The 22033-nt window shown below is 41.7% G+C and overlaps 1 protein-coding gene across 4 annotated transcripts in view; it reads left to right on the top strand.

The window, feature by feature from the left end:
- The window catches only part of LRCH1 (leucine rich repeats and calponin homology domain containing 1), a 189686-nt gene extending 168198 nt beyond the window's left edge, over window positions 1-21488 (top strand). For 2 of the 4 annotated variants that reach the window (XM_082675772.1, XM_082675775.1), the window contains 2 exons: window positions 2171-2248; window positions 18941-21488. In XM_082675772.1, the coding sequence (XP_082531898.1) occupies window positions 2171-2248; window positions 18941-19051 (189 nt within the window). In that variant the 3' untranslated portion in view covers window positions 19052-21488. Of the gene's footprint in view, window positions 1-2170; window positions 2249-3334; window positions 3446-18940 lie in introns of those variants that run through there. The other 2 variants (XM_082675773.1, XM_082675774.1) reach the window with 2 other exon arrangements.
- Window positions 21489-22033: the final 545 nt, after the last annotated feature.

Here is a 22033-nt window from a genome sequence, read left to right on the forward strand (position 1 = left end):
ACAATTCCTTGATCACTAGCTGTGCTCAGGGGTAGGTGGGAGATACCAAGGAAACTGGGGAAAGATGAAAGAGACTGAGTGAGATGCCATTAGTCCCTAAAAATCCTCGTCTCCATGTGGGGGAGATAAAGCAGGTGCTGGCATCCTCTTCCTATAATCATGGACCATATTACCATCCAGAAGAGAGCTATAGAGTCATGTTATGGTCATTCAGATGAGGGAGGGGGAATCAAAGATAAGCTGGTCTTTGAAGCCTACGTAGGGTTCAGACAAGTAGAGAAAACCTCTATCCATACTATTTACTATTAGGTGAAGCAGAAGAGTTTAGGAGCTAAGAATGTAGGTGTTGGATTCCAATTCCACATCTATATAATCCATACGACTTTGGGAAAGTTATTTAACCTTTCTTTAACTTGATTGGCTCTTCTCTGTCATGGAACTGCTCCCATGAGGATGAAATGAGGGCCTACATGTGATATAAATGTGAATGCAAGCCATTGTGATCATTAGTGTTTATGAACAGATTTTTCAAAAGCCAGAGCCCCCAACCTCAAGGCACAGTGTTCATAAAATATCATAGGAAGAGTCTGTGGAGTGAAAGCCTCACGTGAAGCCCCACTCCCCGGCCAGGAAAGCATTGTAGTGGCATTATTTTTCTTAGTTTCTTTTCTTTTGGCAGCAGGAAAAACTAGCTGATGATCGCATTTCAACTGTCAGTTTTCTTTCTATACAGTTGAATATATTTTTCCCTTCAAAAGACTGACCACTTTTTTGCCTCAGAAAACACAGGAAAAAACCAAAACAAAACAATTTGTCTTCTGATTCAAATCTGCTTTATCTGCCTTAGTTTGGGCAGTAAATTCTGTCCTATAACCGAATATGAAAAAGTTTTGAAGTCCAAACTACTGTTAAGTTGTTAGAGCTGTGTACCAGATTCTCATTCAGTATTCTTCCCCAACTTGTGAGAAAGAAAGTACGATTCCTCAGCCTCCAATTTAAATATACAGTTATTGTGTTATAAGGACACTATGAATCATGTTATCTACACACATTTGTAAATTTGATCAATTCTTCAGGAAAAAAATGCTACTTTCTTTGGTTGTCACCTTTTATCTTTTTCAAATAGAACAATTTAATTGAAAATATAATGGGAATAATGCTTGATCGGAGAAAATGGAGAAATGCAGGAGGAAAATATATCATGTTCTATCCCACCACCCAAAGACAACCACTGTTTACATTTTGGCTTTTATGCTGCTAACATTCCTTCTACATATAAGTTGTTTCTGAATTATGAGCTTCTCATATCTACTATTTAGTAGTTTTTAAACTTTATGAAAACCTAAGTATTTCCCCAAGTCATTAAAACTCTTCATTAATATCCATTTGAACAACTGTGAAGTATTTTAGCTTATGTTATTATATTGTAGTTTTCCTTTCTAGAAATGTTTCTAAATGTCTACTTCTCAGAAATTCTTCTCTGAGCGTCTTGAGCTCCCATTGGCCAGACCCAGCCATGGCGTAGCGGTAGAGCCCGCTTCCATCTCCAGTCTGTGTAACATTGCCTTACAAACACTGTCCACGCCCGTGTTTGCACAAGGTGCTCACTCTACTCCTGCTCCCCACCCTGCCTCTAAATCTCCTCGCCTTGCAGCATCACCCGCTTTCTAATAAAACCGATTGCTTTGGCGAGAAAGAGAGTCATTGGCCTGGTGAATTTCACCCTTCGTATAGAAATATATTTGCTGATGGGAAAAGGTGTTTATGGTGTACTTTTAAGTAAACTAAAGCAGGTCACACAACAGTGTGATCTCATAAAAACTGTGTGTGTGTGTATCCACACATATACATTCACATGTGCAGAAAATCTTGCACACGTGTATATACATATATACATGTATGCAGAAATTCTACATATAAACACATATCTATGTGTATATATGCATGTCTTTGTGTACACACACAGTGTCTAGAAGAATATAATCCAAAATATTAACAGCTCTTTAGGTGAATGTTTGTGGATAATTTTTTATTGTCTTCTGTTTGCTTATGTATTATTTTTCTCCAATAAACGTGTAGTACTTCTGCCATTTAGAAAGTTTAAAATTTAACCTGTTATTACAAGTATTTCTCTTAGTAATTCTTTATTTCTGAATATTTGCATTCATAGCCTAAACTTAGCATGGCCAAATGCAGAAGAAACGTCGAAAACTTTCTGGAAGCATGCCGAAAATTAGGAGTACCAGAGGTAACGTCAAACTTAGTTCCAGTAACTATGTTTGAGTAAAGATTTTACTTAATATATGTGTTTGAACCTATTGAATAGATATACACCTTTGTCCATCCTTTTTCATCTCAGTCTTTCTTGAGGAATAATGTTGAATAAGTTATATAAAATTTTAGTTTAAATTACACTATTGCAGTGAAATAAAAATGGCTTAAAATGGTATGGCCAATTCTGAAGAAAAGGGGAATATAATTTTTTCAAGGTTTTGAAATAAATGCGAAATTCCAAACTTAAAAAAAAATTTAGTTAGCTTGATTCTCCTCACAAAGAGCAGAAATTGCTGAAGCTTCATTGAGCCTTCTGTGGGTTACATAGGGTAGAATTTTGGAGGTAATGATTTTTCCCTATCCGAAGCTCTTAAGCACAGTAGACCTGTAGTTGACCACTGATTTGTTGATTTGCACTCCTTGTAGGTTTGGGGTATGTAGTTCAAAATAATAAGCATTGAAAATATTATAATTATTGTTATTATTATCATTAATCACAACCATTCATAATAAGAATGTTTGTGTATTGCTTTATAGTTTGTTAACTGTTTGTGTTTACATTTTCCCCTTTAGTCCACTGTAGACCCAATTGGCAATTCCTTGTAGCCAGCCCAGCAATGATTTGCTACTTTTTCTTTCTCCCAAGCTAAGCCCCAGCCTTAGCCTCAGCCAGATAAGATAGCTGATTCGGGTCTTCTGACGACTTTACTATCAGTAACATAAAATGATTTCTTAGGGAGATAAAAGACAGTTCACTCAGAATTTGGGGATAAGTTGATAAGCTTTTCATCATTGTGATAAAGGAAAATAGAAACTACATTTCTTAAAATTTTCTTCTGTCTTTTCTAATGTTCCAGGAATAAAGTAACTACAAACTCTATCATGAGATACTGTTTTTGAGTATATGAAGGAATTACATTTTCATGTAGTTCTACTAACTGATAGGAGTTAGTTATTGGAATTGAGTAAGGCTTTTTCTCCCTCCCTCCCTCCCTCCCTCCCTCCCTCCCTCTCTCTCTCCCTTTCTTCCTTCCTTCCTTCCTTCCTTCCTATTTTTCAGCTTGGTGACATTTGAAGGTGAGAGTTAAGTGGTGGGCTTCTAATCTTATTTGAGGAAAAGGAGAGAATTATTAAAACATCTTTAAGTCAAAACTGTACCAATTAAAAGAAGCTTTCAAATTCGTTTTTAAATAGAGTGTAATCTTTATATAAGGTACTAAATGTCTTTATGATCAATCCACATGTCTTTCAGCAATGTTAATCTGTGTGTCTGTATTGTATGTGTGCATTTTACTATTGCCCATACATTTCTTGGCTTCAGATGTTTGTGAAATTCTCATGCGCCTACCATTTTTAATGATTTGATTCCGTCATGGGTTAATAAGTGTGTGTGAATCAAAATTATCACACCGAGTTTCAGATTGTAAAATTATTTGTGTCTGTACTCAAAAACGCTGATGAGTGATGACCAATCCCCTGTGATATTTTAAAACATCATTTTTCTTGGCTTATGATGACACGAAATGACGTGGAAATGCCCTTAACCATTTATTGTGAGTAAAGATTGGTAATTATGATTTCCTTCTAAAGTGAGGAACAGGAAATTAAATTAGCATCAAAATGCAGAGAAAATTTTATCATAATATCTGAATTATGCCCCTGGCACTAATAGGCAACTGATAATTCCGGAGACAATTGAAATTACAAGAAGTAAATCATCTTTTTTGCCAGTGTTCCAACTTAACTATGCTTAGTAAGAGATATATCACTAAGGCTATTTTTGAAACGATTTTTAAGATTTGAGGTGATTTTCAAGTTTGCATTGTGTATGTGTGTGATTGTGTGTACATCTGTATCCATCCTGATGGATAATCCAGTAGCATCTTACTGGTGACTAGAGTCACATTAAGTTCATTGTTACTAGAAAAAGTCTGTTCGTTGGTTAGCAGTTGAACTTCTTTAATGAGATATGTTAAAGGAAGGGAGGAATATTCTAGTGGAAAACCAGAAATTGCAATTGGAGTGCAGCTGGCAAAACTTGCTATATATACTCAGAGGAACGTGCTTTCATCTCTTGGAATAAATGAGTCATAAATTGTTGGAAATGAGGAAATGTTTTCATCTAGGAATGCGATACTAAGTTGGGGGAGGGGTGGAAATAACCCCTTCTTCCACTACTTAAGATGGTTGATGATTTGAGTATATATGTGGGACACTGCAATTCTAGTTGCAGGAACTCTCCCCTTGCAGTCAGGCATTTTAAAAGCCTGGTACTTAAAAGCGGAGGACCTTTAACGTTACATTTTCTTTTTTTGCTTCAAGCTTAATATTTGGGTAACAAAATACTCACTGATTTCCCGGCAGCTTAGTGAATTCCTCCTAATTTGCAAGCTTGCCCTGCTTTCTTCTCCATCCCTAACTTATCTACATACACACACCGATAAGTCACTGGAGATCTGGAATTCTGTATTATTTTAAGCTAAATAGCTAACTGACAATGATAAATCATCCTGTAGAGACTGAGAAGTCGCAGCTGTGCTCTCAGCCAGAGTTTGTTGCCCTTTGTAATAGAACTACAGTTTGAAACTACAACCCAAAGTCAGGGTTGGCAGCTTACTCAGTTTTATCAGGTTCATCTGGGTGGAATGTGGTCACTGAGCAAATGATGACATATAAATTAATACGATGGGAAGGAAGCGATTTTAAAATTGTTCCAGTTGTTATGGTTTTTATTATAGTTTCTCTAGAAGTCCCCAGGCACCCAATCCCAGGTACCTGCCTCAGGGTTGGTCAAGGTTCATGAAGCATTTTGTTGTGTGCCCAGTGGAGTGGTTTCCCTATAAATGTGGCTTCTTCGAATTGGCTGCATTCAGAACCGCACACAGTGTAAGCGCCCTAGTTTGTTTGCAGAAGGTCGGAGTAGATGGATACGGCGACTCTAGACATCTGTCTGTTATTCCTGACGTTTGGATGAGGCTACATCTATACCTTTCTTAGTCCAGGGGCACAGACAGGACTTGGCAGTCAACGTCACCTATAGAAAGGAGTTGACATCACAGAAGTCGGCGTTGGGTTTCTGGAGAAATTCTGTTAGGGCGACAGCAGGCGTATTTGCTGTCATCTGTGAGGGATCCTGGGAAGAGGTAGAGGTTTGCTGATGAGAATACCAAGGGCAGATGCTGAAAAACAAATCGGAAATGCCGCCCCCCACCCCGCCCCAGCCCCAGCAAGTTCCTTTTCTGGTGGCAGAGTTAATATCTCTTCAGGTAGTTATTTCAGCCTGGGTCACTTCTGCTGCCCATTTCCAGTGCCTTGGGGTTTTTTGTTTTTGATTTTGTTTTTCTGTTTGGGGCCAGTTCTTCAACTAATGGGACAGATTGAGTGACTGCCACCTGGAAGGAGAGGCGTGAGGGCGAATGCGGAGGATCTGTGAGCAGAGCGAGGGACACGGGGTTTGGGGTGAATTAGCCGCACCTGAGCTGTTAACTGGTTATGTGCCCTGAGGCAAGCCTATTAAAGCCTGGAGCCGTGAACCACTCGCCGGGACCTTCTTGCAGCTGCATCATCTTCTCAAACGCTCACGGTTGAGGCTCGGAGGCCAATATTTTATTACCATGCTCTGAGGAAAGTGAGGCCCAGAGACATTACACAATTTCCTAAGCTCATGCCCTCAGCTGGGAGGCAGCAGAGCTGGCATTCGAACCCCGGTCCGTCCGCGTCCAGCGCCTGCCTTCTTTCCGGCACACACAGGGGCTCTCCGCGTCCGAGTTCCCCGCTCTGCAAACTGCAGGTGTTGGACTTAAGCAGTGGATTAAACCCCATTCTCCAGAGCCCCTTGATTCTCTCGGAAGCCAAGCCGGGGCTGCAGGTCACTCCCACCCCCCTTGATTCAGCCCCGGCAGTTTCTCCTTTGCCCGTGCGGCACGTATCGGCTTTCCAGTTAAGAGTTCCTTTGGGGGAAAAGTGTGCTGTTGCTAATTATAGTTTGAAAATCACTAGACCCTTAAGGTTTCTTTGAGCTGACAGCCCATGGACGCTCAGCTCCATCCCGCAGCGCCATGATCGCTTTCCCCCATCAGCTCCTCTGAGGCAGGAAACTTACCCCACGTGCCTCAAGGCACGCCTGGAAAATCTGGGGGTCAGGTGATGTTGCTGGTACCATCCCATGGCCCTTTGCAGTGTTGATGTCGGTGGTCAGACTGTGCAGCTGTCTCTGACCTCCGGTGCAAGCGTCAGCTTGACCTTGAACACAGGCTCACCCTTGGCGGGCTTCCAAATTCTTCACTGTATACTCTTTGTATCACCCAGGAATCTGACTGCAATGAAGCCTTGGGGTCCTGAGGCTATTTGCGGACATGCTGAGGCTTCCTTTGCCTTTCTGAGTCAGCTTGGTCATTCCTGGCCCCTGATCTTGATGTCGAGGCTACTGGGGGTCTCCAGTTTGATCCAAATTTAGGGCTCTTACTAGTATTGTCTCAGGTCGAGAGAAATCTCTCATTTGTGAGGCATCAAAAGTATTAGAAAATAGATATTTTTTTTACTCACCGGGGAAGTATTTCACCTTGATTTTATTTTTTGATTTTTTTGGAGGGGAAGACACTGGTCTTTTTCTAAAGGGAGATCCCCTGGTCTCTCCCTCTCAGAGGAGACAGCCTGGTATTTTTCTGAGAGAAATTGCCCTCATCCCTGTCTGAGGGGAGACACTGACCTCTCTGTCTGAAAGGAGGCTCCCTGGTCCCTTTCTGAGGGGAGACCCCCTGGTCTCTGTCTGTCTACTTGATGTTAAATAAGTAGCCTTGGCCTCCAACCTCTGTAAGGAGCAAGGTCCTTAATTTAACAGACTTGCCCTGTTTAGAGGAGGAAGGGACATGGAATAGAAGTGTACCTTGTTTTCTAGCTGCCCAGCCTCTCCTGTTCATTACTGTCTCCAGAGAGGAATTGGGAGGAGGGTCAGGGCAGCAGCTCCATCAGCTGTACAGGGCTCTTGCCTGCCGGATAGCACAGAGGCCAGGGGTCCTCACTAGACTGTGGGAGGTGGAAGGTTTTCCTTCCATATCTACAAGGACAGGTCCCTTGGTGTCCAGCCTCTGCATCTGCCAGATGGAGTCAAAAATAAAATCCTAAAGTACACTGAGATGCTAACGATGATTGCGTTGATACAGGTGGAATTGTGGCTGAGTCTTCTTTGCAGTGCCTTTCATATTTGTATTTTGTTGACTTTTATAAGGAGATACTATTTTTGAAAGTACTTGCAAAACTTTTCCTACTTTATATCTGTTGTAAGGGTTTAGGACAGTTTATGTAAATGATCTGAAGTTTTAAATTGGAAGACGTTCTGTAAATTGAAGCTACCTTTTTTGTTTGTTTTAATCTTGAGAATAGGAGATACGAATTCCTTCGCCTCTTTGAACCTTATGTCTCTTTTTTCCCCCAAATCAATGACTTTAATATCAGTTTAAGTCATAACTAATAAACAGTTTTGGGGGATGGTGAGATTCTTATTACAAGATTTATTTTAAGTTTCCATTTACATTGGTTACTCCCGAGGTTGGATGATCAGAGGTGCAGATGGACACCAACTTATTATTTTATTAATGTAAATTTTTAAATCCCTAATGCATTAAGAAGAGCCAGTCTCTAGCTTGTAAGACCAGTCATCTCCAATGGTTAGTAGGTGTGTATCACCATTCATGTAAGAATCCTTTCCCCCTGTGTGTCTCCTGGTGGTAGAGCCACTTCTGGTCAGTGGTCTGACATTGGTACATGGTTGAGAACAAATACTTTCTCGAAGCAGCATCTTCAAAGAGCTTGAAATTGCATTTCTAGATGAATTAGCTTATTAGAGTTACTAAGTGCATAAAATTGGTGATTAGTTCTTATATATCTGGAGAAAACTCTGGAAACCTTTTCCTACCTTGCTCCTCTCTCTGCCAAATTACACCTTGTCAGTTAGGGCTTTACATTTTCAGAATGACCATCAACATTCTTGTGCTATGACGTTTTAGATTAAAAATACTTTGTTAGCATACTGCCTTTCAAAATTAAATTTAAATAAACAATATTTATAAGCATACTGCCTTTCAAAATCAAATTTAAATAAATATATTCTAAATTTCTTAGAATTTAGTCTGTATTATACTCAGAATGCCTGTAAATTAGACCTTTTGATAGATCTGTGTACATTTTTATTTCTATCTGTGGTATTTGGGGAACCTGAGTTAATCTTTAATAGTACTCTTAGTCACACACTCTTGTGTTGACTTGTATGAGAATCAGTTAACTTCTGGCGATTGTGATTTCTGTTCACTGTAACGGGAATTAGCATCTGCACTTGCCTCTCGGGACTCTGAGTGTATTAACTATGTTTTTTAAATGCCTTGCAGTAATTACTAATGCTCTGTAAATACATGGTGAAATTTGGCCTCTTTAAATTTCCTTCCTTTTTAGTGTTTTCCTATTTTAATTATAAGAAAAAAATAAAGCATAATCTGTAAGTCCCTCTTATTAAGACTGAAATTTGGAAAGCACAAGGGTCAGAAAACTCCCAGGTTCCCCTGGCAACTTCAGCCCTGGCTTCGCATCATAGCATCCTTGAGGGACTGATCTGACGGCCATGGGCTGTGTGATGGGCGGTAGAATCAGAGAGTAGCCCACACTCCACACATTATGAAGCTTCAGATTTTGCCTCCCAGCCAATCTTAGACCCATACTTTTTTCTTCAGAGATCGTGATTTAATTTAAACCATCCGCTGTAGACTGTGAGTCTAAGCTCTACCCACTTTAATCTGAATAAAGCCCAGAATCTGTGGCATCATGAAATTATTTCCAGATTGAGAAGAATGGTCTGTGTTGCCTACCCATGCGAGAAGTGTACTTCTGAATAGATACACTGGAAACTGCAGACAAGCTAATTCTTAGTTCTTTGATGGAGTTGCTGGGGAGCAGACCAGACATTTTCCGTAGGGTTCTGCGAAATGTATTGAAATACATCCTGGAGATAAAATGATTTGCTTTTAACATGGAAATACCACTTTGGTGACAATCACATTTTAGTGTGCATATGCCTTCTGTCTTATGTCTGTTTTGCTCAGAGTTCACTGAGTAAGCACACCATTGCAATAGAAAATTCTTATTGCAATAGAAAACTCCTTCTCTTAGATGTTTCCCCATCTGTTAATTCCTGATCAGCATCTCTGTCACAGTGAAATCCATTCTATGTGTAGCTGTTTTAATTCTTGAGAAAATAACAGTGGTAGCTTGATTCCTCTAAATGCCCTGAGAAAAGATGCACAGTCTGAATAGATATAACATGATTTATTAATATCCTTAAAAAAATCTTTTGTTAAGAGGATCTCTACCTTCATAACTTAAGATTAGGAGGTTTATAATCTTATTCAACGCACTTACATTGATTATCCCTCTTTACCAGAGGGCATCAAGCTAACTGCAGAAGATACGTGCAAGACAGAACCTCTATCTTAGAATCATCTTTCAGTTGCTCTGTGATTTGCATCTGCTTAGCAGTGATGCTAAAACAAAGGGCAATATTGTTGCAAAGTATATTATAAAATATATAATATATATATATATTTTAAATGCTTTGCCTAATTTGGACATAAACCTGCATTTATGAAATATATCACAGATATTTTCAATCCTTGTTTAATTTGGAAACAAAGCCAGAACTTTGGTACATACTGACATAGCAATTATAATCATTTTTAATTTGAAGCTGCGGTCATTTCTGGTTCAGGAATTCAGGGTATCAGAAAACCATTTGCTTCCTGATAGCAGTAGGCATCCAGAGGTCAACTCATAGGACTATCTTATTTGTGCATTTAGTTGATAAAGTAGGAATTCTGCCTCCTTACGTGGTGACTGTCAAGTAGACAAAACGCGGAGGCCTGTTGTCCCCGCCCCTGCCCCTACACATACCTGTTCAGTGGTGAAGAAATTTACACAATTCCTCTATGCAGGAATGTACTTTTATTCTAACTGCAGATCCAAGAAGCCTCTTCTAAACTTTTGGTTTATGTCCAGTTGTAAAAATGTGAAATTTAATGTAGTTTTTGGGCACATGTAGGCACATGATTAAAACTAGCATTCCCCAGAGTTTATCAATAATCCTAAAAGGAAAACAAATGAGGCGCATGTATAACCTTTCGGAGAGAAATACTTTATATTCAGTCTTCATAGACCAGGGTAAAAAATGCACTAAGAGAATGGTGAGGAAAGGTGGGGATTCAATTTTTAAGTTTGTATTTTTCCCTTTAGTATAGTGAAGACCTCAATGTCCCAGGTGCAAAGCTCTTATTCTTATGCCATTGCTGACTCATGATACCACTTAAATATTAAAACTGTTTGAATACCAGAAGGATGTATAAGTTACAGAACCTTCTATTCCTCGATAGTGAGATCTGGCTGAGGAATTTCTCTGTCCTATTTGCATAGACTGTGTTGGGTATGCTGCTTTTTGTAATTAATTAAACAATCTGTGGTGGAACGGGTTTTACCTGCTTGAAATAAGGGGTTACTCTTGCCATTTGCTAGTAACTAAAAATGTGTGCTTCTTTTTAGCCGTTGTTCTGTGTATTTTTAATTGTATGCACTGTCTCTTTCTGTTCTGATGGCTGCCCTCGGAATAGGCTGACCTCTGCTCTCCGTATGACATCCTGCAGTTGGATTTTCGTCACATTCGAAAGACTGTTGACACTCTGCTGGCACTCGGGGAGAAAGCCCCACAACCAACTTCTGCCCTCCGCTCCAGGGACCTTATAAGCTTCTGTCTTGTCCATATTCTCTTTGTAGTGCTGATATATATCACTTACCGCTGGAATGTTCTGTCTGCGTAATGCCCGCGTGTGCAACCCTACACTCTGCTCTGTCGCCCTGCTCCACGACAGGGTCCTTCCTCCCTCTGGGCCTTTGCCTTGCAAACTTCCATCCCTGTCATCTCTTCAGTAATCTCTGGAGTTTTGAAGCCGAACGTTTCCACATCAGATTTTCCAGAAGCACAAACTTTGTAGAAAGCAGCTCCCATTAGATAGTTTCTCTCACTTGCTGAGAAACAGTGAGGACAGAGTGTATCCACACCTCTTGCCTCCTCATCCCCATAGTGCCAGCAGCAGTGCTCTGCAGTACCTCTTCTCTCTCCCAGTGAGCTTTGCTGCCCTGGGTAGAGCCGAAGAAGGTTCCAGAACAGGAGCAGAGGGGATTTAGCGTATGAAAATCTTGCCATTGGGTCAGTATTTAAGTCGACTCCTAATTCAGGATTGGGCGATTTAACTGTAGAGGGAAGACAGAAAGCCAGCACTGGGGGTCCAGTTTGGTCTATAACGATCTTTAATAATGCCGCTGTTGACCAAGTTGAAAAATACCATCTGAAGAATGACTCCTTTGCTGGCCAGCCAGCTGGCTTCCTCCCTGCTTCCTGCAGCAGGAGCTGTGAAGGGCACCAGGGAGGGTGACCCCCCACTTCCACCCTGAGTGAGCCCCTCTGCCCTGCTGCCTGAGACAGGGCTGTGCAGAAGGGCGCTGGGGAGGAAGGATCTGGCGCAGTCAGAGTGCCCCCTGGAGGATCCACGGCACACCACTCTTTCTGCGTAGTTCTACTTATTCCTTGTTTGGTCTACTCTGACCGAGGCTCTTAGAAAAGCATTTTCCAAAAAGGGTTTCTATTTTTAAATAATGTAATGGGTCATTTCGCTTTTTTTTTTTTTTTTTTTTTGCTACATCACATCATAACTTCAGGTCTAGAATGTGATGGATTTGACAGTATTTATTTTCAAATAAAGCCGTGAGTCATGGAACATTCTTGGGCCTAGGGCTGGGGTTACTATGACAGGAACCAATAAGATTGCTCTTATTTTAGAAGAATGTAGTTTCTTCGGTGACTTGAAATTTCCATTTAACCTTTGATTTCCAGTGACATTAGCAACCTGCCTTTATGTTTAAGTAAGCTTAAAGGATTATATATTAATAACTATATCTGCTTTCGGAGCAATGTGATCAGTTTGCCATTAAAGAAAAAAGACATTAGAATCTTATCTAGGACAAGATATTCCTGGTTCTGGGATGTCGTTTTATAATATGAGACGGCCCTGCTCCAAGGTGAAGACAGACTCCCCTGTGCTTCTGTTTACCTCTGGTTGCCAAATATTGTTTCTTAAATTGGTGTTGGGGGGGAGATGATGGAGTTCACTTCCTCAAGATAAATTTCTAGTTTACTCACATGGAAACAGTCTTTCTAGATGGCTACTAAGAAGATAATTTTATTTTTCTGAACATTTCCATGAATCCAGGGGACTTGAGGATGTGGAAAGGTCACATAGTTAGAAGAATATATTTATAAAGATCCTTTGTTGGTAAATCAGATGAGATTTTCTAACAGGAGACATTCTTTACATGATAATATCCTGAGTTCACTGAGCTTTTCCCTCCTGGTTTTGGGTTGATTGGTGAAATACAGAGTATGCGGAAGTTATTTAACGTCAGTTGTGTAATAAGTAACCCGCAGATGTACTGAATTGCCTTTGGTGCTATCTTGTACTCTTCAGTCTGTAACACAATAAAATCCCTTTGTATGATGTCTGATGAGCACCCTGAGCCATAAGATGCTTAATAAACACATGTTGGGTGACAGATCCAGGTTTTTATGGGCCCATCAGTACGTTAATTTGTGCGTATCCAGAGTCGCGCTCAGCACTTCTGTCCAGCTATTTGGATTTTTCTTCTTGAATTGGGTGGGGGGCACAGGGGAAGAAGAGAGATGACTTACTGGGTGACCACCTGAAAGAAAATTCTGTCAATGAAAACTGAGGAGCGCAATCCTGGGAGATCAGATTTAACTTTCAGCGCTGACTTGACATAGTTCTTTGGCCGTGTTCATATTTCAGTTCTGGCATCCAGAGTAGTTTTTGGATGTACCTTCACCTCTCATGTCATTAGTGTATCTGTACCCTAATGCGTTACTCCTCTGGGGATCTGTTAGGTGGTATTTTTTCATCAAGGAGTCTGGTAACAAGCAGAGCACAGTTAATTTAGCCCTTTAGGCAAAGCTTGGAATGAACTGTCTTGTCCATGGCTACTCATTTCTATTCAGAGTATTATTAAGCCTCCCCATGGTTCTTCCCCAAGGTACTCACACACGGACTCATAGGCTAGCGTGATGCCTGCCATTGCCAGGTGACTAGGGATACGCGGCCAACCCACCTGTCGTCTGAGAGGTGGTTGGGTGATTTATATGCGCATACTAAATCTTCCTCTCACAAGGAAGACCTTTTTTTTCAGTACTTACAATGCCTGATAAAAATTACCAAGCGTTTATTTACATATTCTTTTTGAAATAGAAAGATCTATTTGAAATAGAAAGTTCTCTTTCTCCAGTTCTTCCAGTTGGTAGCAACTTGCTACTCCGTGTCAGGATTGCCAAAATAGGTGACAACTAAGTAAGTTCTGTTAGTTCCTTCTCGTTATGGATTTGTGGTTCGTATGCAGCTCATGGTACTTGGGGAGAGACATATAAAACAGTGCTGGGGGGAAGGGCCCCACAGAGCTCAAAAGCAAGACAGCTGAGTAGGAGTTTCATCAATGAGTAGAGAAGTAAAGGCACTTGATATCCTGATACTAGTCATTTGTGAGTGAGAAATTAAATTTAGGGCATAGTGGCTAGGGTTATCTCTGTATAATCCATGCCGGTCTCTGTCATAAGGAAAAAGGGCGTTTCACCTACAGGGTAAAAGTCATGGACAGTAGATTAAAATTTCAGGAGCTTGAAAGTGGTTCTGGATGAGGTGAACAATATTTTAATGTGATTTTCTTTCAGGAGATTAGGTTTTTAAAATTAGGCTTCAGATTTTGTAATTAGTTCTCAATTAACTATCAAGTATATATAATAGAATGTACGCTTTTCTCCTTAAGACTATGAGGATCCAGTTCCTTGCTTTTTCACTGGATTTTGTTTATGATTGTGTTCATTCATTCATTCCTCACATATTGAATGAGCACCCTTTGTACAAGACCCCATCTTGGGGATAAAAAGGTGACCATGACACATGACCCTGTCTTCAAAAATCAGGAGTCAGCAAACTTCTTCTGTAAAATGCCAGTAAATATTTTAGGCTCTGGGGGCCATACCATCTCTGTTAGGACTACCCAGCTCTGCTGCTACAGTGTGAAAGTAGCCAGACACTCGTAAATGTGTCTCAATAAAACTTTATTTACAACAACAGGCTATGGGCTGGATCGGCCTGCAGGTATTTGGACCCTGTGTAGTGGATCTAGTGGACAAATAAAGAAGAATTCAATGTGATAAGGTCCTGTGGTAGGTCAGATACAAGATTCTGTGTATGAAACACGTGGACAGGGGGCCCAACCCTGATGGGAGTGGGTGATCTCTGAAGCCTTCCTAGAACCGTGATGTTTGCACTGAGGCCTTAAAGATGTGCAGGAATAGCCAGGTGAAGGGTGTATGGATTAGGGAGATGAGAGAAGGGGTAGTTGTGTGTAGAGAATAAATGTTCTAGAAAGAAGGACTAGAAAGCAGCACGGCTGGGAAGCAGAGAATCAGATGAAGAGTGACAAGAAATCCTCTCTGTCTGGAAGAGGTTGACACGGTCTGCATTTCACATCGGAAGAAGCTGCCCCTCGGAGCCCTCACACGGCAAAGCAGGAACTGAAGTTCTCTTACATGAAAATGATGCAGACAGTTTTGTTTTAAGGTTCAATCCGTTAGTGCCAGGACTTTACATTTTAGAAGCAGACTGAACAACATGAAGAGTGCTGCATGGGTGACTTTATTTTGTCTAGCGGTGGCCTGGCAGGAGGCCTGTGACTGCTGGAGAGCGTAAGAAACTATAGAAGAAGGAGAGCCAGGCGGTGATGGCGATCTGCCTGCTCCCATGAGGCATTTGCCGCCAGAACAAGACGTCTGGCCCTCACTGTGAAGAGAAACCAAATGAGCTAAGTGACAGAGCTAACGCCCTTCCCCGAGCTGAGGGTTCTCTGATGCCCACCTGACGTTGAATTTGGTGGGACTGGCCTGGAGAGGACTCCGAGGGGCCAGGGGCCTCTTCCTATCTCCTGGGCACAGACAGGACCTGCTCGCTGGTTGGTCAAGGACCTTACGGGAAGCAGCATGATGTCGTGGAAGGGGCCCCAGCTGTAAGATGAGACACAAGTTCAAATCCTGGTTGCAGTACTTACCTGCTGTGTGACCTGAGCAAAGTTAAACTCTCTACATCTCAGTTTTCTCCTCTGCAAAGTAGAGAGATTGTATCTACCTCGCAGAGTAGTCATAAAGAAAAGACCGATGCAAATCCATAGCATTGGTGCCAGGCCTGTAGGAGGTGCCCCCAGAAGGCTTGCAAAGTTGGAATTTAGTCTTTATGGCTTACCTGCCTTTTCCAGCCCTGCTTGTTGTGGCTCAGAAGAGGGGTGGGTGAGGGCGTAAGAGTGAATATTTGTTTCCGCCATTGGAGAAACAATGCAAAGGACAGGATGAGTCCTTCAGAGGGGGCTCAGAATATTTTTATGCAGGACACTGCTTTATGATTCTGTTCTGTGCTTTAAGAAGAAACACAACAAAAGGAGCTCATGGGTACCCTAGAGCAGTCTGCTGCTGCATTCTCAATGAAAGCCACTCATCTCCTCTAACAATGAAATCGTGATGCATTTAAACTCAGTGTAGATATTCACCTCTCTCCTTTAGATCCATTATATACAAGGTGAGGTGACCCTTCTCTGTCATTTCCCATCAAGCTATAAATCCACAGCAGTTCCTTCCCCATCACAACTCGTAGCTCACTTCAGGGATCCCCTCCCCCATGGGATATGCAGCGACAGGACTAGTGTGATGGAGGTGGCCTTCTAGCCATCCTCAAAGCCCCTCCGTATTTCTGGCAGGCTTCCCTTGCTTGTCTTGTCAACCAGCATCTGAAGTCATGATTCCCATCAGTCTCCCTCCCAGTCCTGTGATAGAACAACCACAACTGCCGTGTTTTCATAAGGTTTCTATGATCTGACGCTAGTCTTCGTAGGTACCTCCAACCCTATAATGTAATCTGAGGGCACCTCAGGGCTTCTTAGGACGTCTGAATGAAAAGAGAAAGCCAGAAAGGATGCAAGGGATACCTTTTTATATCTTTTATTTACTCCTTGTCACCAGCTATAAGGGTGGAAGGGAGAATTTTGAACTCTGCACCTGGTTTAGGAATGAGGACACCAGGGAGGTGAGAAATGCCTGGGAGAGGGGATGACCTTAAGCTGACTCGGTGTGTGACACCTCCAACGTCCTGTCAGCAGGAGGCTAAGGCCTCAGTATCTTCCCACCCTTGTTTCTCTGGAGCCCCAGCCCTTCCCAAGCATGACCTCGAGCATGGAAACTCAACTCTGCAGACCACTGGCCCCACCACTCATCAGTGGAGACATGTCACAGCTCAAGCAGGACTCAGGATTGCCCCCTCAAAGCCATGTTGCACAGCGATTAGGCTTTGTGCAAATTTTAGTTCTAGAATTCAGGAACATTTGTGACTAAACATAGGGGAACACAGGTCAAGAAGCAAAATACCTTGTTCAGAATGCCTTGGGCAAATCTATTGCTTTAAAATTTCTATTCACGTTCCTTGCCCAGTCGTGCTGCATTATTGATCTCAGTGTTTTTCTCACCGATTTGTTGAGCTTTTATGTGTCAATATAAAACCCTTTGTAATTTGACGCAAATAATTTTTTTTACAGTTTGTTGTTTATCCTTTAATTTTTTTTTTTTTGACACACAGAAGCTGTATACTTTCAGGTGCTCAATTGTTTTTAGCTTTTCCTTTGTGATTTTTATATCACCTTTTCATCCCCATCCATTTACCAGAGAAGATATTAAATACGTATCTATATGTTATTGGGAGGAATGTTGTGGACGTTTTTTAACATTTAACTCTTCAACTCATCTCAAATTGATTTTAGCATATGGTATAAAGTGAAGACTTATTTTTTTCCCCAAGTAATACCTTGTACCGGGAACTTAACCATAATTAGCAGCCATTTATAATATCCTACTGGGGTGCAAGCCATAAAAATGAGGAAAATATATCGCTGCCCCCGTGGGACCAGCCTTACCAATGAAATGAAATTCGGCTGATTTCACAAGCCCATGGCAAGCAGAAGGTGTCAGGAAAGGGTACACACTGACCTCTGGCTGCGGCAGAAGGAGGAAGCACCGTCCATCCTGGCCTAGTGCCCTGTTCACAACTCAGACAGAACCTCCGATTCAGGCTGACGTTTGGCTGCTAAGTTGGCAAACAGCATAAAGTTGCCTCCCCTCAACACACCACTGATGACAAGATAATCCTATCTGATACACAGCAGCCGCTTGAAATAATTGTTAAAATTGTATTGTAAAGAATCGGCTGTTTTATATTGACAAGTGGCCATTTCTCAAGGCCTGGAGTCAGAGTTTGAGATACTCTGAATTTACCATAAGTTAGGGAAGTGGGAGGGATGGGGGATGGTAAGACTGCGAGCGTAGAGCCCACCAGCATTTCGAGGTTGTGGAACAGGTTCTTGGAGATGTCACGATGTGTCTTTGCATGACCTTTTTAAGAGCACAGTGCCCGCATCTGGGGTACTTAGTGGACAGTCCTGCATTGACGCAGCAGGAATACCTGATTCCTCCAGCAAGAGAACTGCAAGGAAGCAGTGCTGATCGGAGACCTGATTGGCTTCGTGTTAAACACTGTGTCCACCGCCTGGGGCTTGACGCAGCTCCCAATTTCAACTGTCCTTAAGACCAGTGGTTATTGGACTGTGGAAAACACACCATCTTTGGGTAGATGAGAGGGAGTGTTTGCTGTGGAGTTGTTTCCCAGCCAGGGAGACACACTCTGGAAGGAGATTCCCTTGTATGGTATCAGACCAGGGTCAAATGACAAAAGTGTAAAATTATTTTGTTTTTGCTCTTTTGTAAACTGGTGGTTGAGCATGCGGGGTGCCACACACAGGGAGTGAGCCGCCTTGGTTATCTTCCTTGAGTAGTATGTGCTGGACATTTCCCAAGAGCAAAAATACAGTATGAGAAAGTAGCAGGATATTTGTGTCTTTGACAGTTTTATAAAAGAGTCTTAAAAGGCAGGCTCTTAAACGCTGTGGTTAAAATTACTTATTTACAAGGCTGTTCATAAACTGTGAAGAAAGCATGCCTCCATTCCAGAGATCACAGGAAATAAAATGAACTAAATCAAGATTTATGGTCAGTAGAATGGTGTGTGGTCTGTATAAATGAGTATTCAAGTTCCTTTAAAATACGTGAGAGGCTATGTGAAGTTTTGCTGTATAAGAATATAAGCTAATATGTTCTTGGTGGGTGGTTTCCAGCTGACGGTATGTAGCTCACTTATTTAGTGTCAAGGTTTTTAAAAAATGTTTAGCTCTTTTGCACATTTCAGGATGATTGGAAGTCTTTCTAGAACAACCCTCACTTGTGGAAAATCATTGTTTTCTTTGCAAACACAGGAAAGGTCTTTGCAAAATGAGTTGAAAGCTAGGGAGAGAGCACAGTCTGAAGTGATTAGATAGGCATACTTCAGAGCTCGACTTAACTCCTGTCAGTGGTATCTCGAGATTTTGTAATTAGATTCCAGTCATCTAAAAATCAATGCTTTGTTCTTCTTCCTTTTAGGAAAAACTGTGTCTGCCCCATCACATCCTTGAAGAGAAAGGCCTGGTCAAAGTGGGCATCACCGTTCAAGCATTGCTAGATGTAACTGTAACAAAGGCTCTATTCACATGAGACCAACTCCTCTCCTTTGGGTCGTGGCTCAGACGTTTTTCCGGTCAGAGATCCTAAACTCTCCTCTCAGCACCTGCCCCCTCCAACCTCCCACTCACTGCTTGTCAGTTCCCCAACTCTAGTTGAATTGACGGGAGGACACAAAAGAAGATTTTCTACCTTTCATAACTGACTCTGACATTAAGACCTGACAGGTATTTGCCTAAAACCCCGTGAGGGAGCTGGTTGTGAAGGACCAAGCAGCTCATCAATGCCTTCTACAACCTCCTTCATCCCTTCCATGCTCACCCACTGCCATTACCAAAACACCAAGCACAGCCGTTTTGCAGCAAGATGCAATTGTTTTATTAAAACCAAACGCAATGTGTATTTTGGGGGGGTGGGGAGGGGAACTTGCAGTCAGGTTTTTTGCCACCAAATTTTTCAAGAAGTTTCTTGAGACCATTGCCTTTTAAAAAAACTATTTTCGACATACAAAATATTTATATAAATATTATTTATTAGTGAGTTGTTATTCATCCTTTGGATGCAAATTGTAAATTAGGAAACTATTTTATTACTGCTTTTTTGTGGTTAAACACTTTATTTTAATATTATAAATATTGAGTTATTTTCTATCCTCTTTGGTGTGCGAGTAGTTCTAGGTCTCCATAGTCATGTTTTCTGGTGTATATGACTCAAAAAAAAAAATTAAGCAAAAAGCAGGTGCTTCTGTGACAAGAACTATTTTCTGGGGGAGGCGTTATTTATACTTTGGTTTCTGGAACATTGGTCTTATTTATATTTTCTGCATTCCATCCAGCTTCCTACATTCCAGCAGCCCTGTTGTCCCCTGATATAATGAACTGACAGAAATCAAGAGAGCACCCCAAAGTTGTTTGTAAATAGCTGTGATGGAAAAAAAAAAGACATATTAAACTTGAAGATAAAATGTGAACAGTTATTTTTTTGGGTTCATACTTACTTTGCTATGCACAAAACATTCACGTTTTAACATGAAGAAGTAACAAGTGTTGGCGTCATGTGTCTTGTAGTGTAATTTTGCACTGTAACTTGGGTAATTAAAAGTGTAGCACCAAAGGTAGATAATAAGGAAGTGGTATAGGAAAGTGGAGATGAGAAAAAGGTTATCGTTTAACCAAGAAGTTTTTTAAGGGCCGCTTCGGTGGAGAGTGGTCAAGAATTAACTGAAGGTATATAGGACTTGGATCGGGAGACCAGCACTTTTTGCAGCTGCCCGTTTTGAAAGAGGAAACTATTCTGAGATGTAGACGCGCTTATTTTATTGCAGCTTAGTTGGTGGCTTTCAAAGTAGTCCGTCAAACACGGAAAGATTCACAGCCTCTGGTGTGAAACCGCGGGAGTGAGTCAGTAAGTTGGTGGAGTAGTTGCATGCAAGAGCAAGGCGGGCTCAGGAGAAGGTGAAGTGAGTAGCGTTCGTGAGGCTGAGTGGCCCAGGAGGGAGCAAGTTCAGAGAAAGCAACGACTAGAGAAAATCCAGCTGAGGAAAGGGGTCCGTGTTGGTCTGAGAGAGTCACATAAGACTTCACAGACACACCACCTATTTTAGGCAGTTACGTGCGTGTGCACTCGCCCTGCAGTTACAGACAGCCCAGTAATTCGTCTTTCAGAATCTTGCGAATGCTGACTGCATCGTCACCTCTGTGAAAAGCCATTGTAAGTTTTTAGAGCAGCAGCCACAAGTTATAAGCCAAATATAAAGGCGAACACAAAAGAAAAGACACCAGGAGGACAGTATGCGTTGAAGTTGAACACAGACTTACATCAGCCAACGCCAAGGCTGCCCTCCTGTCTAGGCAAGGAGGGAGGGGTTACTGAAAATAGTCATTTGGATTGGCAGCTAGCAGTTACTTCCTATCAAATGTACTGTGCACTTTAACCGAGTTTAAAATATATTTTAATATTTTCCTGTACTGCACAAATACCTGTTTTGTCCCATAGCATAATGGTGTAAAAAAGAAAACACTCTGAACAAAGAGCGTATTCAGTGTAAGCGACAGTCAGAGGTTGATTATAGAAATAGGAATTTAGATGACTGCACCTTGACGGGCATTGAGAATGCAGGGTCCTGAAATATTTTTTTTTTTTACATGTATATATGGCAACATGAAGCTCTGTAATCCTTGTTTTGAGAGATTTTCTTTTTCAAAATTAAAATATTTCTTTTGATATTGATTTTCAGTATTTTCTTGCGGTTGGCTGTATAATATGAATGGCTTCAATGTTTTGTAAAATGGCTTTTTTTTCTTCGAAATGCAGTCCTCGTATGGCTAAGACGTCTTCAAGATCTTCGTCCGTTGTTCGTATGTGCAATAAGATGCGCGTGGCCGGCTGACAGCGCCCTAAGTGAACACGATGTGCACGGTGCAAATACCCTTCCTTTTGTGATTTAACAGCCATTAAAACTTTGAATTTGTACAAACCATCTTCTGATTGACTTCCCCGTCAGTTGCCATGGTGGAGTCCAGGTGTACATCAGGTGTCTCCACCTGTCCCTCGGCTGGTGGCTCCAGAAGTGTTTTCAAGGAAACCTGAAGGTTCTGTGGCGCATGTTGTGAAACCCCGGGGTCTGGTCCTCTCTCTCAACTGCCTCCTGTGGAATCTGACCCTCAGGGAGTGAAGTGGCTTCCTGATTATACCTCCCATAAATCCGGGTCGGTGTTACCATTTTCCCCACACGTCCCGCCCATCTCTGGTAGAAGAGCAGCTGCTTTGAGGAAGTCAAGGGAAAACCGTGACATGTCGTTTCTGCCTTCTCGTCCTAACCCACACAGAGCGCACAAGACTCGAGACTCACAGCCTGAGCAGGGACAGCAGGGACCAGTGTCAGGGCCTCTACGTTTAAGACCCGTATCTACGGAGTCAGGAAGAGCTATGCCTTGCCTGTGATGTTCTGACTAAAAGTGCTGCAACTGTGCCCACCTCCGAGAGCTTAGCCCTCTTGGTCTCTCGCGCATTACA

Source organism: Grampus griseus, assembly GCF_964374135.1.
Source record: "Grampus griseus genome assembly, chromosome: 18".
Lineage (NCBI taxonomy): Eukaryota > Metazoa > Chordata > Mammalia > Artiodactyla > Delphinidae > Grampus > Grampus griseus.